The 20741-nt window shown below is 42.1% G+C and overlaps 1 protein-coding gene across 4 annotated transcripts in view; it reads right to left on the bottom strand.

The window, feature by feature from the left end:
- The window catches only part of pign (phosphatidylinositol glycan anchor biosynthesis class N), a 160754-nt gene that overhangs the window by 27842 nt on the left and 112171 nt on the right, over window positions 1–20741 (bottom strand). For 3 of the 4 annotated variants that reach the window (XM_033048957.1, XM_033048948.1, XM_033048965.1), the window contains exons 22-27: window positions 16524–16626; window positions 10655–10741; window positions 8793–8848; window positions 4026–4101; window positions 1401–1474; window positions 1239–1281 (exon numbers count right to left, since the gene is read on the bottom strand). In XM_033048957.1, coding sequence (XP_032904848.1) covers window positions 1239–1281; window positions 1401–1474; window positions 4026–4101; window positions 8793–8848; window positions 10655–10741; window positions 16524–16626 — 439 coding nt within the window. Of the gene's footprint in view, window positions 1–1238; window positions 1282–1400; window positions 1475–4025; window positions 4102–8792; window positions 8849–10654; window positions 10742–11783; window positions 11889–16523; window positions 16627–20741 lie in introns of those variants that run through there. The other variant, XM_033048973.1, reaches the window with a different exon arrangement.

Raw genomic sequence — 20741 nt, 5'->3', positions numbered from 1 at the left:
ACTGAGGAAGGATAACCCTGTTAAAGGTGCTGTCCATCAAATGAAGCATTAGATGGTTAGAAATCATCCCATCCCTATATCTCAGAGACATATTTCCTGCTGTTAAAACCAGTGCCTGTCCTTTGATTAACTAAAAGAGATATGAGCATTATCATCGGTGGTAGACAAAAATGCTGGAGAAACTCAGCGGGTGAGGCAGCATCTATGGAGCGAAGGAAATAGGCGACGTTTCGGGTCGAGACCCTTCTTCAGACTGATGTGAAAGGGGGGGGGGGGGGAAGAAGAAAGTAAGAGGCGGAGACAATGGGCTGTGGGCGAGATGGGAATGGGAGAGGAAAGAAGGAGAAAACGAGGACTACCTGAAATTGGAGAAGTCAATCTTCATACCGCTGGGGTGTAAACTACCCAAACGAAATATGAGGTGCTGCTACTCCAATTTACGGTGGGCCTCACTCTGGCCATGGAGGAGGCCCAGGACAGAAAGGTCGGATTCGGAATGGAGGGGAGTTGAAGATCAGGTCGGTTATTGCGAACCGAGCAGAGGTGTTGGGCGAAGCAATCACCAAGCCTATGCTTGGTCTCACAAATGTATTGTATTGTATTGTATTTTAATGTAGAGTAGCTGACACCTAGAGCAGCGGATGCAATAGATGAGGTTGGAGGAGGTGCAGGTGAACCTCTGTCGCACCTGGAAAGACTGTTTGGGTCCTTGAATGGAATCAAGGGGGGAGCTAAAGTGACAAGTGTAGCATTTCCTGCGGTTGCAAGGGAAAGTGCCAAGAGAGGGGGTGGTTTGGGTGGGAAGGGACGAATTGACCAGGGAGTTACGGAGGAAGCAGTCTCTGTGGAAAGCCGAACGGCGAGGAGATGGGAAGATTATCATCATTATGAGCATTATCATCGTGCTGTTTGTGGGATCCTGCATATGTTGCATTTCCTGCGTTGCATCAGTGAGTACAGTTCAATACATGACATTTTGGCGGCTTAGGACATCCTGAAATGGATACAAGTCGTCCTAAAATAATTTCCTTATTTTCACAGATGCGTGACTATATCTTTTTATGAATAAGGATTCTTAACTGAATTTATTCTGAGCAAAACAATGCAAAACATGTCAACATTATCTCCAATGGTAATTCCTATAACTAACATTAATAATGTTCTCTTTCTTAACATAATGCTATTTGAAAATTAACTTAGGAAGTCATCTGCTTCTTCACAAATGAGTACCAACTCACCAAAGCCATGATGTCGGAGATTAAAAGAACAATCAGAAAAAGACTATTGAAAAAGATAAGAAAAATGTGTTAAAAGATTCACAGCTTGCAAATTATGTTAAACGACAGATCAATAATTGTTACCAAAAACCTTTATATAACATACGTAATTATTTGCAGTACCTGTTTGATGATAACTGAGTTGAAACTTGAATACTTTCAATTGCACACATCACAATCACAAAAGGAATTAATATCTGCATAAAAATAAAAAAATATTATTATTCCATGTTCTCTGGGGAACATCACATCATTAGTGTTCAGATAAAAATTAAATTGATTACAAAACTTCTTCAATGTGAATCTCCTCCATGTAATTGGGATAATAATCACCCGCATCAAAATATGCAATGATACTGCTTATTTTAGTATTCATTTCTGTCAACTGTGAGAGAGCATAATACACAGAAAATGCACATTTTTGCAAACAAGAAAAGTGCAGCAGCCCAGAACAATGAATGATTTCCCTGAAGCCCTGGCACTTAAGCTGTGGAATCTTTGGATTTGGAGGATGAAGCCAATAACAAATTTTGATCAGACACTACATTCCCGACCTGTTGATGGGCACATATTAATGCTATTAAAGAGGTGCAGGAACCTTTAAGCAAATGTAAGAGCAGGTTTGTCAATAGCTTAACAACAAAATGAAAAGGTTTCAATTATACTGTTGGAATGCCAAGAAATATAACAAAATCCCAATTATTTCCGGGGGCAAACCACTTAAATGAAATATTACACAGGTTATACCAAAGGATACACAACTACTTTTTAAGAAATATTTTTTAATGACGTAAGCAGTAGTCTGAGAGCAACAGACAGAGGAGTAACTATTGGATGCCAAAATGCAAATTAATTTAAAATTATTTTTTTGGCAGGGAAAATAGGTTTAAATGAGTTTAAACAAGTCACCAGCTCTTCATTTTGAAATATTAAATAACTAATTTCAAGAATTATGAAGGTGAATTTGCAAGGGAGAATCTGACTTTCACTCCATCTATTTAGTGGAGCAGTTGCAGAAATCAAAGGACAGTGTAGGAAATGTCCTTTCATCCAGCATTTTGCAGTTCTACTCGTGTTATAGTCGACAAGACAAAGAAATGCACTCTCTGTATCTTTTACAATACATTACAAAATAAAAATTTCAACTGTGCTACGAGTGACAGATTGCTGAAAAAAGCAAGATTATGTAGTGAGTGGATGATTACCAGAGAATAGAAAGGGAACAGAAATGACAATGTTCCCAAACCGGGTGGAAGTGACATACATGCACAGAACACTGAATAAAATTTATTGCAGACAAATCTAAAAGACTGCACATTGAAAGGAAAAAAATGGACGATACAAGACATAAGGATTTCTACTGGCAAATTAACATCTTGTAAAAATAGTCCAGTGAATGGAAAGGGAAGATCTATCATAATGAGGCAGAATTTTACACCTAAAAACAAGCAGGTCTGTTTGCATCTGCTGGTTTTAAACACTTAAATTAATGAAATACAAGACTTGAATGGATGCTGAAGTGTAACGATTGCAACATGCTGAGAAAGGGCCATTTTAAAACCTAATTAACTCTAACCATTTCCCAGCTTTCATGAAAGGTCACGGACCTTAAATGTTAACCTCATCAGCCAACGTATTTACGATATGATAGAACTTTATTTCCAGCATCCTCGAATTTTATGCATTCCCATCTTACCCTTTCCAGTTATAAGATTTAACAAGGACTTTGCAACACGTATGTTTGATGTGCCACTGTTGTAATATAGGAACCAGCACAACACAAACAGCAAATCAGAGGTGTTAGTTCTCTTAGTCTTTCCACAGTTATATAATAATGTTTGATAATCTTTTTCAGTGATGCTGACTGAGGAATAAATATGAGCCAGTTCACTAGGAGATCAGCTGGTACAGCAGTTGCCTCACAGCACCAGAGACCCAAGTTTGATCCTGACCTTTGGTATTGCCTGTGTGGAGTTTGAATGTTCTCCCTGTAACTGCGTGGGTTTCCTCTGGGTGCTCCGGTTTCATCCCACATCCCAAAGATGTGTGTTTTTTTGTTTAATTTACCTCTGTAAAACTGCCCCTAATGTGTAGGGAGTGGATGAGAAAGTGGAATAACTTTGAATTAGTGTGAACAGATGATCGATAGATGGCATAGACTCAGAGGGCCGAAGGGCCTACTTCCATGCTGTATCACAAAAATAAATTTCCTTGAAATGTGTCACTGGGAGGAGAGGAAACAAAACAAAACAAAAATACTTCTCACAGTGCCATGGCACTTCAAGACTGCACTGTAGAGAGACTTATATATTCTGAAAGAAACAGGCAGATGATCAACCAGGTCATGGCTGATACCATATGCTCATATATAAAAATAAACCATCTGGGTGAACTTCCCATCATGTTGATGATGGCACTGCCATGCTGCCAGAAAGAGACAGCACCAGGAATGTTGCAAACTAACAGAGGCCATTTCCTTCATAGAACAGAAAATAGGAACAATGCAAAGACTACCAATAAATTACATTAAAGTTAGTTACTTTCACGCAGAATGCTAAAGAAGTAGAATGAAGCAGAAGCAGGGGAATAGAGGTAAAAGGATTTAACAAACATCGATTCTGCAATGGGGAAAGAGAGACTGCTGGTTGAATTAAAATCAATTGAGTGATCTATTTGACATGTCATTGTGGCCAATATCAATTCACGTCGACGATTAACAATATATGAAAACAGATTGACTATACCAACCTTCCACATCATTAATGCTCCCATTGCATAAGGATTAAAAACTGTCAAGAAGCAGTAGACAGATGCAGGATCAAAACTGGAATGAGATGATGAGGATAAAGCTGTATTAGTAAATATATTGTTCTGTTCTTCTAAACTCCCTTCCTTCCCCTGAAAATGCATATTGGAATTTTTACAGTGTTAAATATTTTTTGTTTATATTCCCTGATTATCTAATTCTAAAGGAATTCTAGAGGCCCAGGGAGCTGTTGGTGCGAGGGGAGGAGTACCTGCGCTGTAAGTATAAAATACATCGCGGGGCTTGCTTTCACAGAGGCCCAGGGAGCCGTTGGTGCGAGGGGAGGAGTACCTGCACTGTAAGTATAAAATACATTGCGGGGCTTGCTTTCACAGAGGCCCAGGGAGCCGTTGGTGCGAGGGGACCTGACACCAAAATCGGCAACGTTCCAGAGAAGGATTCTGGTGGAAGCCTCTGATTGGTGGAAGAGGACCGGGTTTACATTTTTACATTTCTGCCTTCAGGTTAAGGATTCTGGGAGTTGCGTGTACAGTATTTATTAGTATTTATTAGTAAAGTTTAAAGGATAAAGTTATGAGTTTTTTAATATTTAATATAGAGTTAATTTGGGAGTAAGATATGTCAGTGGAGATTGGCCCCGTGGTTTGCTCAGCCTGCAACATGTGGGAGATCGGGGATATGGTCGGTGTCCCTGGTGACTACGTTTGCAGGAAGTGTGTCCAGCTGGCAGACCGCATTGAACGATTGGAACTGCGGCTGGATTCATACTGGAGCATCCACGACGCTGAGAAAGTCGTGGATAGCACGTACAGCGAATTGGTCACACCGCAGGTAAAAGGTAAGAGGACAGAAAGGGAACGGGTGGCCAATAGCCAGCAAAGCAGTAGGCAGGTAGTGCAGGAGTCCCCTGCGGTCATCTCCCTCCTAAACAGGTATACTATTTTGGATACTGTTGAGGGAGATGGCTCATCAGGGGAATGCAGCAGCAGCCAAGTTCATGGCACCATGGGTGGCTCTGCGGCACATGAGGGGGGGAAAAAGAGTGGAAGGGCAATAGTAATAGGGGATTCAATTGTCAGGGGAATAGATAGGCGTTTCTGCGGCCGCAAACGAGACTCCAGGATGGTATGTTGCCTCCCTGGTGCAAGGGTCAGGGATGTCACTGAACGGCTGCAGAACATTCTGGAGGGGGAGGGTGAACAGCCAGTTGTCGTGGTGCACATTGGCACCAACGATATAGGTAAAAAAGGGATGAGGTCCTACAAGATGAATTTAGGGAGCTAGGAGATAAACTTAAAAGTAGTACCTCAAAGGTAATAATCTCTGGATTACTACCAGTACCACAGGCCAGTTAGAGTAGAAATAGGAGGATATTGCAGATGAATACGTGGCTTGAAAAATGGTGCAAGGGTGAGGGATTCAAATTTTTAGGGCATTGGAACCAGTTCTGGGGGAGGTGGGACCAGTACAAACAGGACGGTCTGCACCTGGGCTGGAATGGAACCAATGTCCTTGGGGGAGTGTTTGCTAGTGCTGTCGGGGAGGATTTAAACTAATGTGGCAGGGGGATGGGTACAAGAGCAGAGAGGCAGGGGGGTGTAAAATGAGGGTAGAAGCAATAGGTAGCAAGGTGAAAAGTAAAAGTGGCAGGCAGACAAAACCAGGGCAAAAATCAAAAAGGGCCACTTTTCAACATAATTGTATAAGGGGTAAGAGCGTTGTAAAAACAAGCCTGAAGGCTTTGTGTCTCAATGCAAGGAGTATTCGTAATAAGGTGGATGAGTTGAACGTGCAGATAGCCATTAATGATTATGATATAGTTGTGATCACGGAGACATGGCTCCAGGGTGACCAAGGCTGGGAGCTGAACATCCAGGGATATTCAATATTCAGGAGGGATAGAGAGAAAGGAAAAGGAGGTGGGGTAGCATTGATGGTTAGAGGAGATTAACGCAATGGAAAGGAAGGACATTAGTTTGGAGGATGTGGAATCGGTATGGGTAGAGCTGCGAAACACTAAGGGGCAGAAAACGCTGGTGGGTGTTGTGTACAGGCCACCTAACAGTAGTAGTGAAGTTGGAGATGGTATCAAACAGGGAATTAGAAATGCGTGCGACAAAGGCAAAACAGTTATAATGGGTGACTTCAATCTACATATAGATTGGGTGAATCAAATTGGCAGGGGTGCTGAGGAAGAGGATTTCTTGGAATGTATGCGGGATAGTTATCTAAATCAACATGTAGAGGAACCAATGAGAGAGCAGGCTATTTTAGACTGGGTTTTGAGTAACGAGGAAGGGTTAGTTAGCAGTCTTGTTGTACGTGCCCCCTTGGGCAAGAGTGACCATAATATGGTTGAGTTCTTCATTAGGATGGAGAGTGACATTGTTAATTCAGAAACAATGGTTCTGAACTTAAAGAAAGGTAACTTTGAGGGTATGAGACGTGAATTGGCCAAGATTGACTGGCAATTAATTCTAAAAGGGTTGACGGTGGATATGCAATGGAAGACATTTAAAGACTGCATGGATGAACTACAAAAATTGTTCATCCCAGTTTGGCAAAAGAATAAATCAGACAAGGTAGTGCATCCGTGGATAACAAGGGAAATCAGGGATAGTATCAAAGCGAAGGATGATGCGTACAAATTAGCCAGAAAAAGCAGCATACCAGAGGACTGGGAGAAATTCAGAGACCAGCAGAGGAGGACAAAGGGCTTAATTAGGAAAGGAAAAATAGATTATGAAAGAAAACTGGCAGGGAACATAAAAACTGACTGCAAAAGTTTTTATAGATATGTGAAAAGAAAGAGATTAGTTAAAACAGATGTAGGTCCCTTGCAGTCAGAAACAGGTGAGTTGATCATGGGGAACAAGGATATGGCGGACCAATTGAATAACTACTTTGGTTCCGTCTTCACTAAGGAAGACATAAATAATCAGCCGGAAATAGCAGGGGACCGCGGGTCAAAGGAGTTGGAGGAATTGAGTGAAATCCAGGTTAGTCGGGAAGTGGTGTTGGGTAAATTGAATGGATTAAAGGCCGATAAATCCCCAGGGCCAGATAGGCTGCATCCCAGAGTACTTAAGGAAGTAGCTCCAGAAATAGTGGATGCATTAGTAAACTCTTTAGATTCTGGAGTAGTTCCTGAGGATTGGTGGGTAGCAAACGTAACCCCACTTTTTAAGAAGGGAGGGAGAGAGAAAACGGGGAATTACAGACCAGTTAGTCTAACATCGGTAGTGGGGAAACTGCTAGAGTCAGTTATTAAAGATGGGATAGCAGCACATTTGGAAAGTGGTGAAATCATTGGACAAAGTCAGCATGGATTTACAAAAGGTAAATCATGTCTAACGAATCTTATAGAATTTTTCGAGGATGTAACTAGTAGCGTGGATAGGGGAGAACCAGTGGATGTGGTGTATCTAGACTTCCAGAAGGCTTTCGACAAGGTCCCACATAAGAGATTAGTATACAAACTTAAAGCACATGGCATTGGGGGTTCAGTATTGATGTGGATAGAGAACTGGCTGGCAAACAGGAAGCAAATAGTAGGAGTAAACGGGTCATCTTCACAATGGCGGGCAGTGACTAGTGGGGTACCGCAAGGCTCAGTGCTGGGACCCCAGCTATTTACAATATATATTAATGATCTGGATGAGGGAATTGAAGGCAATATCTCCAAGTTTGCGGATGACACTAAGCTGGGGGGCAGTGTTAGCTATGAGGAGGATACTAGGAGACTGCAAGGTGACTTGGATAGGCTGGGTGAGTGGGCAAATGTTTGACAGATGCAGTATAATGTGGATAAATGTGAGGTTATCCATTTTGGTGGCAAAAACAGGAAAGCAGACTATTATCTAAATGGTGGCCGATTAGGAAAAGGGGAGATGCAGCGAGACCTGGGTGTCATGGTACACCAGTCATTGAAAGTAGGCATGCAGGTGCAGCAGGCAGTGAAGAAAGCGAATGATATGTTAGCTTTCATAGCAAAAGGATTTGAGTATAGGAGCAGGGAGGTTCTACTGCAGTTGTACTGGGTCTTGGTGAGACCACACCTGGAGTATTGCGTACAGTTTTGGTCTCCAAATCTGAGGAAGGACATTATTGCCATAGAGGGAGTGCAGAGAAGGTTCACCAGACTGATTCCTGGGATGTCAGGACTGTCTTATGAAGAAAGACTGGATAGACTTGGTTTATAATCTCGAGAATTTAGGAGATTGAGAGGGGATCTTATAGAAACTCACAAAATTCTTAAGGGGTTGGACAGGCTAGATGCAGGAAGATTGTTCCCGATGTTGGGGAAGTCCAGGACAAGGGGTCACAGCTTAAGGATAAGGGAGAAATCCTTTAAAACCGAGATGAGAAAAACTTTTTTCACACAGAGAGTGTTGAATCTCTGGAACTCTCTGCCACAGAGGGTAGTTGAGGCCAGTTCATTGGCTATATTTAAGAGGGAGTTAGATGTGGCCCTTGTGGCTAAGGGGATCAGAGGGTATGGAGAGAAGGCAGGTACGGGATACTGAGTTGGATGATCAGCCATGATATTGAATGGCGGTGCAGGCTCGAAGGGCCGAATGGCCTACTCCTGCACCTAATTTCTATGTTTCCATGTTTCTATGATACTAATCAGATGTGCAAAATCCAAGCCATTATGCTACTAATTAAATATTGTACGCTATAAATCATTTATTTTAAGTTAAAGTTATCCGTCCACAGAAGTTCATTTAAAACATAATCTGGATTACCTGTTGATAGATGCGATATTTCCAGTGCCAAAAAAAGCTGTCACAATGAAGAAAATCTGTAATTTCTCAGGTAAGGAAAACTCAGCGCACGAAAATATAATCCACATATAATAATTCTAGAAATAGGGGTCTTTACATTAGAGCTACATTACGCATTCACTAGAAGTTACAGTCTTGCTATTAGATGGGAGTGTGATCCTGCTTCAAATTACAGATGAGCCTTTCAAAGGTTTTTTATTGTCACATGTACCAATTAAGGTCCAGTGATATGTGAATTACCATACAGCCATACAAAAAAAGTATGGTAAGTATGAGTCTGACCATTATGTTACTTGAAGGTATATGAGGAGGTATCTCACCTGCTCCATCAAGAGGACAAGCAGAATGGTGCCAAGCTCTCCAAAAAAAGTGATGTCCTAATCTTATATGTTTCAATACGATCCCCTCTTATCCTTTTAAATTCCAGAGTATACAAACCTAGCTGCTCCATTCTCAGCATTTGACAGTCCCACCATCCCGGGAATTAACCTTGTGAACCTTGTGAAGGCAGATTATTATCTAAATTGTGTCAAATTGGGAAAAGAGGAAGTACAATGGGATTTGGGGGGTCCTTGTTCATCAGTCAATGAAAGTAAGCATGCAGATACAGCAGGCAGTGAAGAAAGCAAATGGCATGTTGGCCTTCATAACAAGAGGAGCTGAGTATAGGAGCAAAGATGTCCTTCTGCAGTTGTACAGGACCCTAGTGAGACCACACCTGGAGTATTGTGTGCAGTTTTGATCCCCTAATTTGAGGAAGGACATTCTTGCTATTGAGGGAGTGCAGCGTAGGTTCACAAGGTTAATTCCCGGGATGGCAGGACTGTCATATGCTGAGAGAATGGAGCGGCTGGGCTTGTATACTCTGGAATTTAGAAGGATGAGAGGGAATCTTATTAAAACATATAAGATTATTAAGGGTTTGGACACGCTAGAGACAGGAAACATATTCCTGATGTTGGGGGAGTCCAGACCCAGGGGCCACAGTTTAAGAATAAGGGGTAAGGCATTTAGAACGGAGATGAGGAAACACTTTTTCACTCATAGAGTTGTGAGTGTGGAATTTTCTACCTCAGAGGGCGGTGGAGGCAGGTTCTCTTTCAACCGATACTTTCAAGCGAGAGCTTGATAGGGCTCTTAAAGATACCGGAGTCAGGGGATATGGGGAGAAGCAGGAACGGGGTATTGATTGTGGATGATCAGCCATGATCACATTGAATGGCGGTGCTAGCTCGAAGGGCCGAATGGCCTACTCCTGCACCTATTGTCTATAATCATTTTCTAACAAAAGAGCATTTAAAAAATGTCAACAGTCCTGACCCAAAACGTCACCCATCCTTTTTCTCGAGAGCCTGCCTGACCCGCTGAGTTACTCAAGGACTTTGTGTCCATCTTACTTATCTCCAGAAGTCATCTTATTTACTCTGGGCCACATGAACACTTACCCTGTCAAGTCTGGGCAGGCAGGCACTTTGCAAAGCCTTTAATGGAGGAATTTCTGCTGCAGCCCACAAGCTACCCCCAAAAAAATCCACTCAACTGGAAGATACATCTTGTCTGGAAATATCTTTCAAGGAGATTTGGGTAGAATCTAATTTGACCCTAAATTCCAGCCCTGGATGGGGATTTACCATAATTGGCATGAGGGAAATCAGCCCATTAATGCTTTCAGTTTATTTGTTCTTTCATTTGTGGTTGTACTGAACTTTATGTATATATTTAAGTGAACAGATGAGTTTTGGATATTCCTCAGCAGTCAAAATCAATTATAAACTAATAACTAAATAACACCACAAAATTGAGAAAATTAAGTTAAAGGATACAAAGAAATAAGACCGTCTTATATCATCTAGTCTAAGTTGTCGAATCTGAGTGGTGTCAACCTTCTGGGCAAAATCCATTTGGGACAACTACAGGAAGGAAAACACATTCAGTGAAAGGATGAATGCTTAAACTCGGTTCTTCCACAATATGTGTTTCCATATTATTAAGGTGAAGGATGAATAATTGTTGTGTCTCTTTCAAATAATCTCAAGATTGCAGCACAGTTGAGAAAGGCCAGTCAATCCACCTTGCATCTTCCATCCAGAACAGCTAAAAACTTGCTTTTGTTTCATCAGTGTACTCAGCTCTCTCTTAAATGAATCTGAAATTTTAATCACTATTTATCCAACCAAGAAGTCCATTCTGAGTATTGATCACAATTTGTGTGAAGAATTTATTTCAAACATCTTCACAGAATTTATATCTGTATTTCAGTAACATTACAGCACAGGAATGGGCCCTTTGGCCCACAATGTCCGTGCTGAACATGATGCCAAGGGAAACGAATCTCCTCCGTTTGCTCCTGATCCATATCACTCCATCCCCTGCCGATCCATATTCTGGTGGAAAATGCCAAAAGGTGAACCATGTAATGCGAGGTTCTGAATTTAACCACACAATATGTGGATAATGAGTTAAATCAGTAAGTCCAGTCTTATGATTCCTCTGAAATTAGCAGATACAGATCAGTGGTGATTCATAGTTCATTGCTGTCATGTTACCAAGCTCTATATTGACAGATATAATTGCTGCTTTAGTAATTCTACTTCTTTCAGCATGCTATGTGGTCCACATTATTTTGTTCTACTATTGTTTTGGCTTCATGTTTATCCTCAATAAATTATTTTTGAACTTCTGATTTATTATTTCTTTGAAACCACAGGGCAGATATGATGAATTGATGCTTCTGGCACAGATTTACTTGAGGGATAACATTTCAGAAATTGAAGTGTGGCAGTCAAAATGAATGAATTTTAATGAGATGAAGAGATGTGCAGTACATCCTTAAAATAGGGTTTGCCACTAGGGAATACAAATCTCTAAAGTCTATAATTGGAAATAAGTGGATACCAGCCCTTTAAAAAAAAAAGTGTCATCATCATACGAGAGAACGCACGTTCTTTCCTTCACTGGTATGGAACTTCCTTTCCTTCCCAAGCATATGCACCTTCTGAAACACTGCCAATGTTATTAGCCAGAAGTCATGGAGAGCAACCTTCCGCTCTGTATTCCCTGCAGGCAGAGTGCCCAGTCTCAAGTTAAATCCTTCCTACTGCAGAGTGGTCGAAGTTAGAAAGTTCAGGTCAGTGGTGGAATTGAAACTGCAGTCCAGCCCTCCACGGTACTGTATCACTGCTGGACTTTGTACAGTGCTACTATCTTATAGAATGCTCAAACACATGGAGGCTGTGTCATTCTTGTGCCCTTCGCTATTGAATATTTAGAACAGGCAATTCTATTTTCTCATTTCTGCATTTCCTTGGAGATGATTTGTATCAGCTGAACATAGTGGTTGCAAGGAAGTAGCGTCAGAGTTATACAGGCCCTTCAGCCCAACTCAAGATGTCTATCAGAGCGAGTCATTTTCCCGTAATAGGCCTGTGTCCTTCTAAACCTCCTACTCAAATGTTTGAAATGTATCCCTCTCTGGCAGCTTGTACCCATGTGAAAAGTGTCAGTCTGGTCCCTTTTAATACTTTCCCCTCTTATTTTAAATCAGAGCCCTTTAGTTTTAGACTCCCTTCTTAAATCTAGTTTTGGAGTTGAAAACTACAGGGCATAGATTTAGAAACAAAGAGCTGCAGATGCTGGTTTCCAAAACAGACACAGAGTGCTGGAGTAACTTGGCTGGTCCATCCACAGGGGGCGCCGTCGAGTATGGCTGCCCTGCCAGCAGCTGTTAGTCTTTTCACTCTTTTTTTTATTTTTAGTGAGTTAAAGTGTTTGTTTTGGAGGTCTTCTAGTCTTTTATGTGGTGGGTGGGGGGGGGGGGGGGTGGGGGGGGGGGGGGGGGGGGTGGGGAGGGGAAAACTTTATTTCTTAGTCCCTACCTGGTCGGAGAGGCGGCTTCCCTCCGAGCTGCTTCTTCGCCCCCATCCTCGCGGCCTACCATCAGACTGGAGCGGCCTTTCATGTCGGGACCGGCCGGGACTGCAGCTTCGGCGGCGGCGCAGCGCAGGAACACCATCACGGAACAGGCGATGCCTTACCGGGTCGCCGTGCGGTGGGCTCCGGAGTGCTGTGGCCGCTGACTTCAACATCCGAGGAGCTGTGGCAGCGGGCGTCCGGCCGCGGGTGGCGCTGGATTTAAAACACTGCAGAGCCTGGGATCGAAGATCGCCAGAGTCGGAGCTCCAGCCAGCGCGGCCTGAGGACTATGGGTGCCGCAGTCTCCTGGGAGGAAGCGGCCGCTCCAGACATTTCCAAGCCGCTGAGGAGTGTTCACCTGATGCCGGAGTTCCAGCTTTCCGGCAAGAGGGCCTGAAACCATTGGACTGGCTGCGGAGACCACAATAGGCCCGACTATGGGTGAACAGGGGATGGGACTGGACTTTGCTGCCTTCCCCCACAGTGGGAACCATTGTGGGGGGATGTTTTTAATGTTGTTAATTTCTTTAATGTTGTGTCTTATCTTTATTCGTGTGCTGCATTGGCAAATCAAATTTCACTACACCATTTGGTGTATGTGATAATAAATGTCCTTTGTATCCTTTGGTCAGGCAGCATCTCCGGGGAACATGGATAGCTTACTTTTCAGGTTGGGACCCATCTTCAGATTGATTGTGGTGGGGTGGGTGGGGGTGGGTTGGTACTGACCCTTCTATCCTGGGTTTCCTCCACTGTCAAAGTACCTCACATTTCGCTTGGGCATCTTATAACCCAGCGGTGTGAACATTGATTTTTCAAATTTCAAGTAACTCCTGCATTCCCCCCCCCCTCTCGCCCCACCCTAGTTGTCCTACCAGTTCCACTGTATCCCTCTCGTTAGCGCATCTTTCCCAGCCAACAATGGGCCATTATAGACTCCATCCTTCCTGAGGTAATCTATTGCCAGCCCTGATTTGTTCTGTCCATTTCTTGCCTCCAGTTTCCCCCCCCCCTCCCACCTCAATCTTTCAGACTGAAGATGGGTTCTGACCTGAAACGTCACACATTCCTTTTCTCCAGAGATGCTGCCTGACCTGCTGAGTTACTCCAGCATTTTGTGTCTATAATTGTGGGAGTCAGTGGGTTTGTAGTAGACATCAGTCGATAGTCTGCCCCCTGTGATGAAGACAGAGATCAAGAAAGGGGAAATAAGTGACATAGTTGGAACCAGGATAGAGTTCCCCTGGCCCTCACCAGCCTCTGCATCCAACACATCATTCTCTAACTTTTCCATCACCTTCAACGTGATCCCACTTCCAGTTACATCATCCCATCCCCACCTCTTTCCGTCTTCCATAGAGACCGCTCCCTCTGTGACTCCTTATTTCACTCATCCCTTCTCTTCCCACTCAAACTACCCCCTCCTGAGGTACTTTCCCCAGCAATTACAAGAGATGTAACACCTGCCTCTTTACCTATTCTCTCACTTTCATTTAGGGACCTCAGCAGTGCTTCCAGGTAAGACAGAGGTTCACATGCACCTCCTCTAACCTCCATCTTCTGCCTCCGGTGTTCCTGTTGCGGCCTGTATGTCGGCGAGATCAATGGTAGACTCAGCAACTGTTTTGCTATCATTCCACCAAGGACTACTAGACCTCCCGGTTGCAAACCATTTTAACTCCTCCCATTCCCATACTGACCTTTCTGTCCTGGGCCGCCTCGATTATCAGACAACTAGCTTACACCAATATGAACATTTAATTCTCCAATGTTAGGTATCTATGAAATGCCCCCTCTGCCCTTCTACCCCACTTTCCTCCCCCCCTCCCCTGTACCCCATCTAGACTCATACCTATCTTGCCCTTCCACCTCCATTCCTTGCTCTAACTTCACAATTCCAATCTTTTGTCTCACGCTATCTGTCTTTTCAATTCTAGCCTTTGTCCAACCATTTGCCTATCAAAAATAACCCTCACCTGTATCCACCTATTACCCGCCAGACTTTGTCCTGCCCCTCCTCTCTTCCATCTTTCCTCCCCACCTCACCACAATCAGTAGGAAGAAGTGTCCCAACCCAAAATGTGATCTATCCACGTCGTCCTTAGATGCAGCCTGAACGACTGAGTTACTCCAGCACTTTGCATCTTTTTTAAGGCATAGATTTTATTATTTAGGATCACATTGTTTAGACCCAACTCAATTCAGTCAAAGGGCATCATCATAACACATTTTATCCACCCGACATGGGCATTGCTGGCCCACTCCAAATTACTCTTGAACTAAATGATTTGCTTGGCCACTGCAGTGTTGCTGTGAGACACACTTCCAGGCCAATAGCAAAAGATTATTATTAAGTATGTATTCCACCACAAAATTATTGATCAGTACTAAATGTTGCTCAGACATTTTGTTCCTGATCTATCCAATTGAATTTAACTTCCCCAGCTGCCATGGTGGGATATGAACTCATGGTACTACATCATACAAGCTCCTGCACTGTGAGATGCATAACGTTGGTACCAGACTATTCAATCCCTCCACCCGTGGTCTGTTCCAGTACAAAATTCAAACTAAGACTTAACTGAGGTCAATCTGAACTAAGGAAATCATAATACTTACCATACTGGATCATACCATTTAAGTAAATCTAACATCTCAAATTAGTTTCTCATCTTTTAATGGATGATGCATCAAATTAATTTATTTTGAAATTTCTTTCTGAAAATTACTTTCTTCCTAAGCAAATAATCTTCACCTGGATAAAGTAGTGAGATGAGATAGCATAGCAGAGCCAAACCTGACCTGATCCCAGACCAAAACATATTATCAAGTCGTGATGAGCCTCTGCTGGGTGACCAACAAAAAAGCTTTTCACTGTACCTCAGTGTAAGTGACAACCAACTAAACTAAACTAAACCTCCACCGGTACAACACTTGCAACATTCACGTTGAGATAACAATGGACCTGATTCTCCCGAGAGGAGCTCAGCTGTATTTGCCACTGAGATACAATTTTTCTGAACTTAACTTGTAACTTAAGAGTTTGCTGACTGAGAGGATCCTGGACCTGACTGGTGAGGTCCTAAGTGGTCCCTGAGAGATTTGCAGGTCCCAAGGGTGAGTCAGAACAAGCCCTATCTACAAAACTGCTGAGAAGCCCTTTCAGAAGGCAAGCCAAACCTATAACCCTGCCATATGGCAATGCTGACAAAGTATTTCAATGACTGACTACCTTAAGACAATCAAATTTTTAACACTTAAACAATAAAGAAAACATTAGTAGAACCACAAATAATTGACCTTTCCTCTCCACACCTGTGAAATTTCCAGTGAACTGAAGAAATTAATGTCCTGCACCAGGTGAGGATCTGAGAGCTGTTTCTCCAGAACTAATACTGGGGAATTCCAGGAAGATTCTGTTCCACTGTTGGGCTCCATTACAATCAGGTAATGAAGCATCAGTCAAAAATTATCAGCACTGGCCTAAAATCGCCAACACTGGTGCGCCAACAATTTCAGGACTTCCCCATTTGCACAGGAATCCCAAACGTGTCAGCGCACAAGGGTAAAACTCATTTCACCGTTGTCACAACACTGATTATTAAATATCAATGTTGATGGTTTGTACCTTGTGATACATACAGCACACAACATAATAGCTCCTCTATGAAATTATTTATATAACTACTTAATTATTATTTGCAGTGGCAACTTTACAATGAAATTCCAGCCGTAATTCTTGGAAAACTACTAATTGTAAAACAATTGGTTTCTTATTACCTTTGGAACTGGAGAAATATCGTGAAACTGGATCGTCTCTTGTTCCAGACTGATCCAAACAAATGTCAAGCAGGATAGCAGAAGTGGAAATAAAGCTTCGTATCTGGATGAAGCATGAACGTTGTTAAGGTAAAACCACCAATGAAAACTATTCAACCTTAAATATTGAAATCTAGGTCAATTATCTATTCATTGTCAATAAATAAAAGAAAACTAACTGCCTTCCTCTTCCTCCGAAGATGTTAAACTCGTATGACACATGGAAAAAAAACCTCAAAGAACACCTTGAACATAAAAAAAATCATTTCTTAGTTATTAACATACAGTTGCATTGCTGGATCTCAATTTCAAAGAGCAGATTCAGTAGCACAACACAGCTCAAACATGGAAGAGACCATTTAGAGCAGATATTAATCAACTTCCACCTGGACTCATCAAATAGAGTTACCAAGCCTCCCTAAATTGAAGATTAAATTCCTGTAATTAGAAGAGGAATTTCAGTCAAGAGTGTTTAAATGTCATATGTACCGACACTGGAACAATGAAATTCTTACTTGCAGCAGCATAACAGGTCTATAAAACACAATACTCACTGAGAACACAGTTACTGCTGTGACAGCCAGGCCATGCAAGCTCACACTGTACATTTTCCAAGTACATTTTCCCATTAGTGCTCTTAGATTCCTTCAAACATTTCACTTGGAGATACTTGTCCTGTACTAGCAGCTCATTAACCTGGCTCAAATACTGAAGTGCCCCTTCGGTAAAGTAATATTTAAATCCCTGTGGACTTGTGTCCATATCCTTCGAACCTATTGTCATAAGACAATGGTGTAATGCAAGTAGTAGGCAATAGTGTTTCCAGATATCACAGGAGCAAAACCACTAATAACATTTTGCAGAAAACTGAAAACTGAGACCTCTTCCAAGCAGAGTGGATAGGAAACAGCTTTGGGTACCATGCAAACAAAATCTTTTCACTGTATCTCAATACACATGACAATAATAGTAGACCTGAAATGACAACTTTTCAAATCTTATGGAATGCAATTAAGTCTGATGAATGAACAAATTACCACTATTCTCCAGTTGGTTTTGCATAGGAAATAAAATTTAATTCATGTATTATTTTACACCCTCTTGAAGAAACATCCCAGAGCATTTTTCATGTCAATAGTTTAGTTTAGAGCTACAGCGTGGAAACAGGCCCAGCGAATCAGCTCCGACCAATGATCACCCGTGCTCAAGTCTTATTCTGTGTCTGATGGAGTCTTGACCCGAAATGTCACCTATTCCTTTTCTCCAGAGATGCTACCTGACCCGCTGAGTTACTCCAGCATTTTGTGTCTATCTCTAGTTCTATTCTGCATACTTGTGTCAATTTACAAAAGCCAATTAACCTACAAACCTGCACATCTTTGGAATGTGGGTGGAAACCGGAACAGCCGGAAAATATCCAGTCATAGGGAGAACGTACAGACAGTACTCATAGTCAGGATCAAACCCGTGTCTCTGGCACTGTAAAGCAGCAACTCTACCGCAGTGCCACCATGCCACACAACCATGAGATAGTTTCCTACTCAAGGTGTAACCTCAGCTGCAGAGCATTATTTTACACCAAATCAATTAATGAATGGCCAGCTAATTTCCAATTTACAACAGTGTTGGCTGTGCCACAAGGCAGTTTTGCACCTGCCTAAAGCAGACTGGTAAGGATTTGGTTTATCATCTCATGTGAAGCAGAGCATAAATAAAACGTAGTACTCCCAATAAGTGGCAGCCTAGTGAGCCACAAACCAATAGCATGAAGAGTCTGGCATAAAGATTATACCAAATGAGCTAATCTATTGCACAGACACACAAACTACAAATGCTCCTTGGTTAATATTAACTTTCCTCAAAGATTCTGTGGTGCATTTTACCTCTTTATCCAGTCTGTTATTTATGCAGGAATATGATTAGTAGGCTGAGCCTAGAAATTTATAATCAGTCTAGAGCTCATCGAATGTGAAATGGGATCTACAGTCAGTTAAAGCAGAACTGGGCAGGTCTGCTTATTAACATCTTAGTGTTAGCAGAGCAATTAGCCACCAGAACGATATATTTAAATGATAGAAACATAGATTTAAATAACAAACATATCTTCAGAATCATCCATTACTTCCTCGAGTGTCACCATCAAGTCTGCTACATGTGCTGGAAACTGCAAACTCAATTCAGACATAAATGACTGTGGTTTAGAAAGGGAGTTCATGGTCGTGAAACTAGAAACAAGTTCCAGGAGAGGAGACAGACTGTGGCTATACACGCACAATGAGTTTATTAATTGAGGGATAGGACGAAGCGGTATTGTGATGGTAACAGCCAGCCATGGTCTTATGACTGCCTTATTATACTCATGAAACAGAGAATTCATGCAATAAGATCTCTCAAGTACTGTTGCAACTTTTAAGAAACATTTAGACAAGAACGTGGATCGGATAGGTTTAGAGGGATAAGGGCCAAACGCAAGCAGGTGGAACTCGTGTAGATGGGACGTGCTGGTCGGCATCGGCAAGTTGGGCCGAAGGGCCTGTTTCCACGCTGTATCACTCTATGACACTAAAATATTTATAGACCAATAAAACTAACTACTTGAAACAACTATTTGAACGTCAAAAGCAACATATTCAAAATATTGCTATAAAATGCTGGAGTAACTCAGCGGGTCAGGCAGTATCTCTGGAGAAAATGGATAGTTGACATTTTAGGTCAGCACCGGACACAACTAAAAACGTCACCGATCCATTTTCTCCAAAGATGCTGGCTGACCCACTGAGTTAATCCAGCATTTTGTGTCCATTTTTGGTATAAACCAGCATCTACAGCTCCTTTTTATTATATTCAAAATATTCTTAGATAAGCCATGGCACTGATATATTTTTGAGAGGGGATAAAACATTAATGCCTGGAATTTCTAGTTTTTGACAACTATTGCAAATTTATAGACTGTCCAAACTGTTGTGCATATTTTTGTTCCTTTGGGCATCTATGTTTTTAGTTATCGAGCACTGTCTGGTTTCTATAAAAGCCAAAGACCTAAACACTAGAATTCCCTCCCTTAGCCTCTCAACCACCATTCTATCTCTCAAGACGTCCTTAAAGTTAATTATTTGACCAAACTTTTGATTATCAGCGGCTTAGTGCAAGATTTTGTTTAATTAAATGTCTTGGGACATTTTCCATGTTAGAGATACTATCAAAGAAAGGTTGTTGATATTGCATCTTGCACAGCAGCCAAACATCCAACTGCAAGAAAACCTCCAGACCAAAGCAACACAAAGCATTCATACACCTGGCTAACACACTGTATCTTACAACATTGATTGATCAATTGAAAGATACAGCATGGATACAGGCCCTTCGGCCCATCGAGTGCACACCAATCATCGATCACCTGTTACACTAATTCTATGTATCACCGTAGAGGCCATTTACAGAGGCTAATTAACCTATCAAGCCGCACGTCTTTGGGATATGCGAGGAAACTGGAGCACATGGAGGAAGCCCATGCGGTCACAGCGAGAATGTGCAAACTCCACACAGATGGCACCCGAGGTCAGGATTGGACTAGAGTCTCTGGCAGTGTGAGGCAGCAGCTCTCGCAGTTGTGCCACTGTATTGCTCATAGGATAAAACAAGTCGTAAGTATTATAGCTGAGAACACGCAAAAGTTTTTGTGGGACCAATGTGCTTCCATGCTGCGAGAAATGCCTCCGAAAAATTGAAGCTACAGTGCAAGATCAATAAACAATCTTACTCACGTTAGCCCTCAATCCAAATCTATGGCATACGCAAAACAAATCTCCATATTTCCCTCCCCCCCCCCCTTGAATAAAGCAAGATTACCTCTCTATCTCCATGCACTCAACTTTACTTCCATGGGTACAATTAATATCTCGTGTACAAACTAATTATGTAGGTCTTGCACCTCCATGCTGACAAATTCTGAGAAACTGAGCCTGCCATGGAAGCTAGTGTCATTCATGTGGAGTGCAAGTGATCATGGCATTCCTGTCAGATATCGCCTAATTTATGTTCCAATATTGAAGCTGTTCAGTGCCTTATTATACTAAATACTAAGTACAGATAACAGAACATTGCTTATGCTGCATCAACAAAATTGTACCATATCATTATGGATCACGAGTGTCTCTTTTAAAATTGTGCAATAACCAT

Source organism: Amblyraja radiata, chromosome 2, assembly GCF_010909765.2.
Source record: "Amblyraja radiata isolate CabotCenter1 chromosome 2, sAmbRad1.1.pri, whole genome shotgun sequence".
In the NCBI taxonomy this organism is placed as follows: domain Eukaryota; kingdom Metazoa; phylum Chordata; class Chondrichthyes; order Rajiformes; family Rajidae; genus Amblyraja; species Amblyraja radiata.
This window is presented reverse-complemented; position numbering and strand designations above follow the sequence as displayed.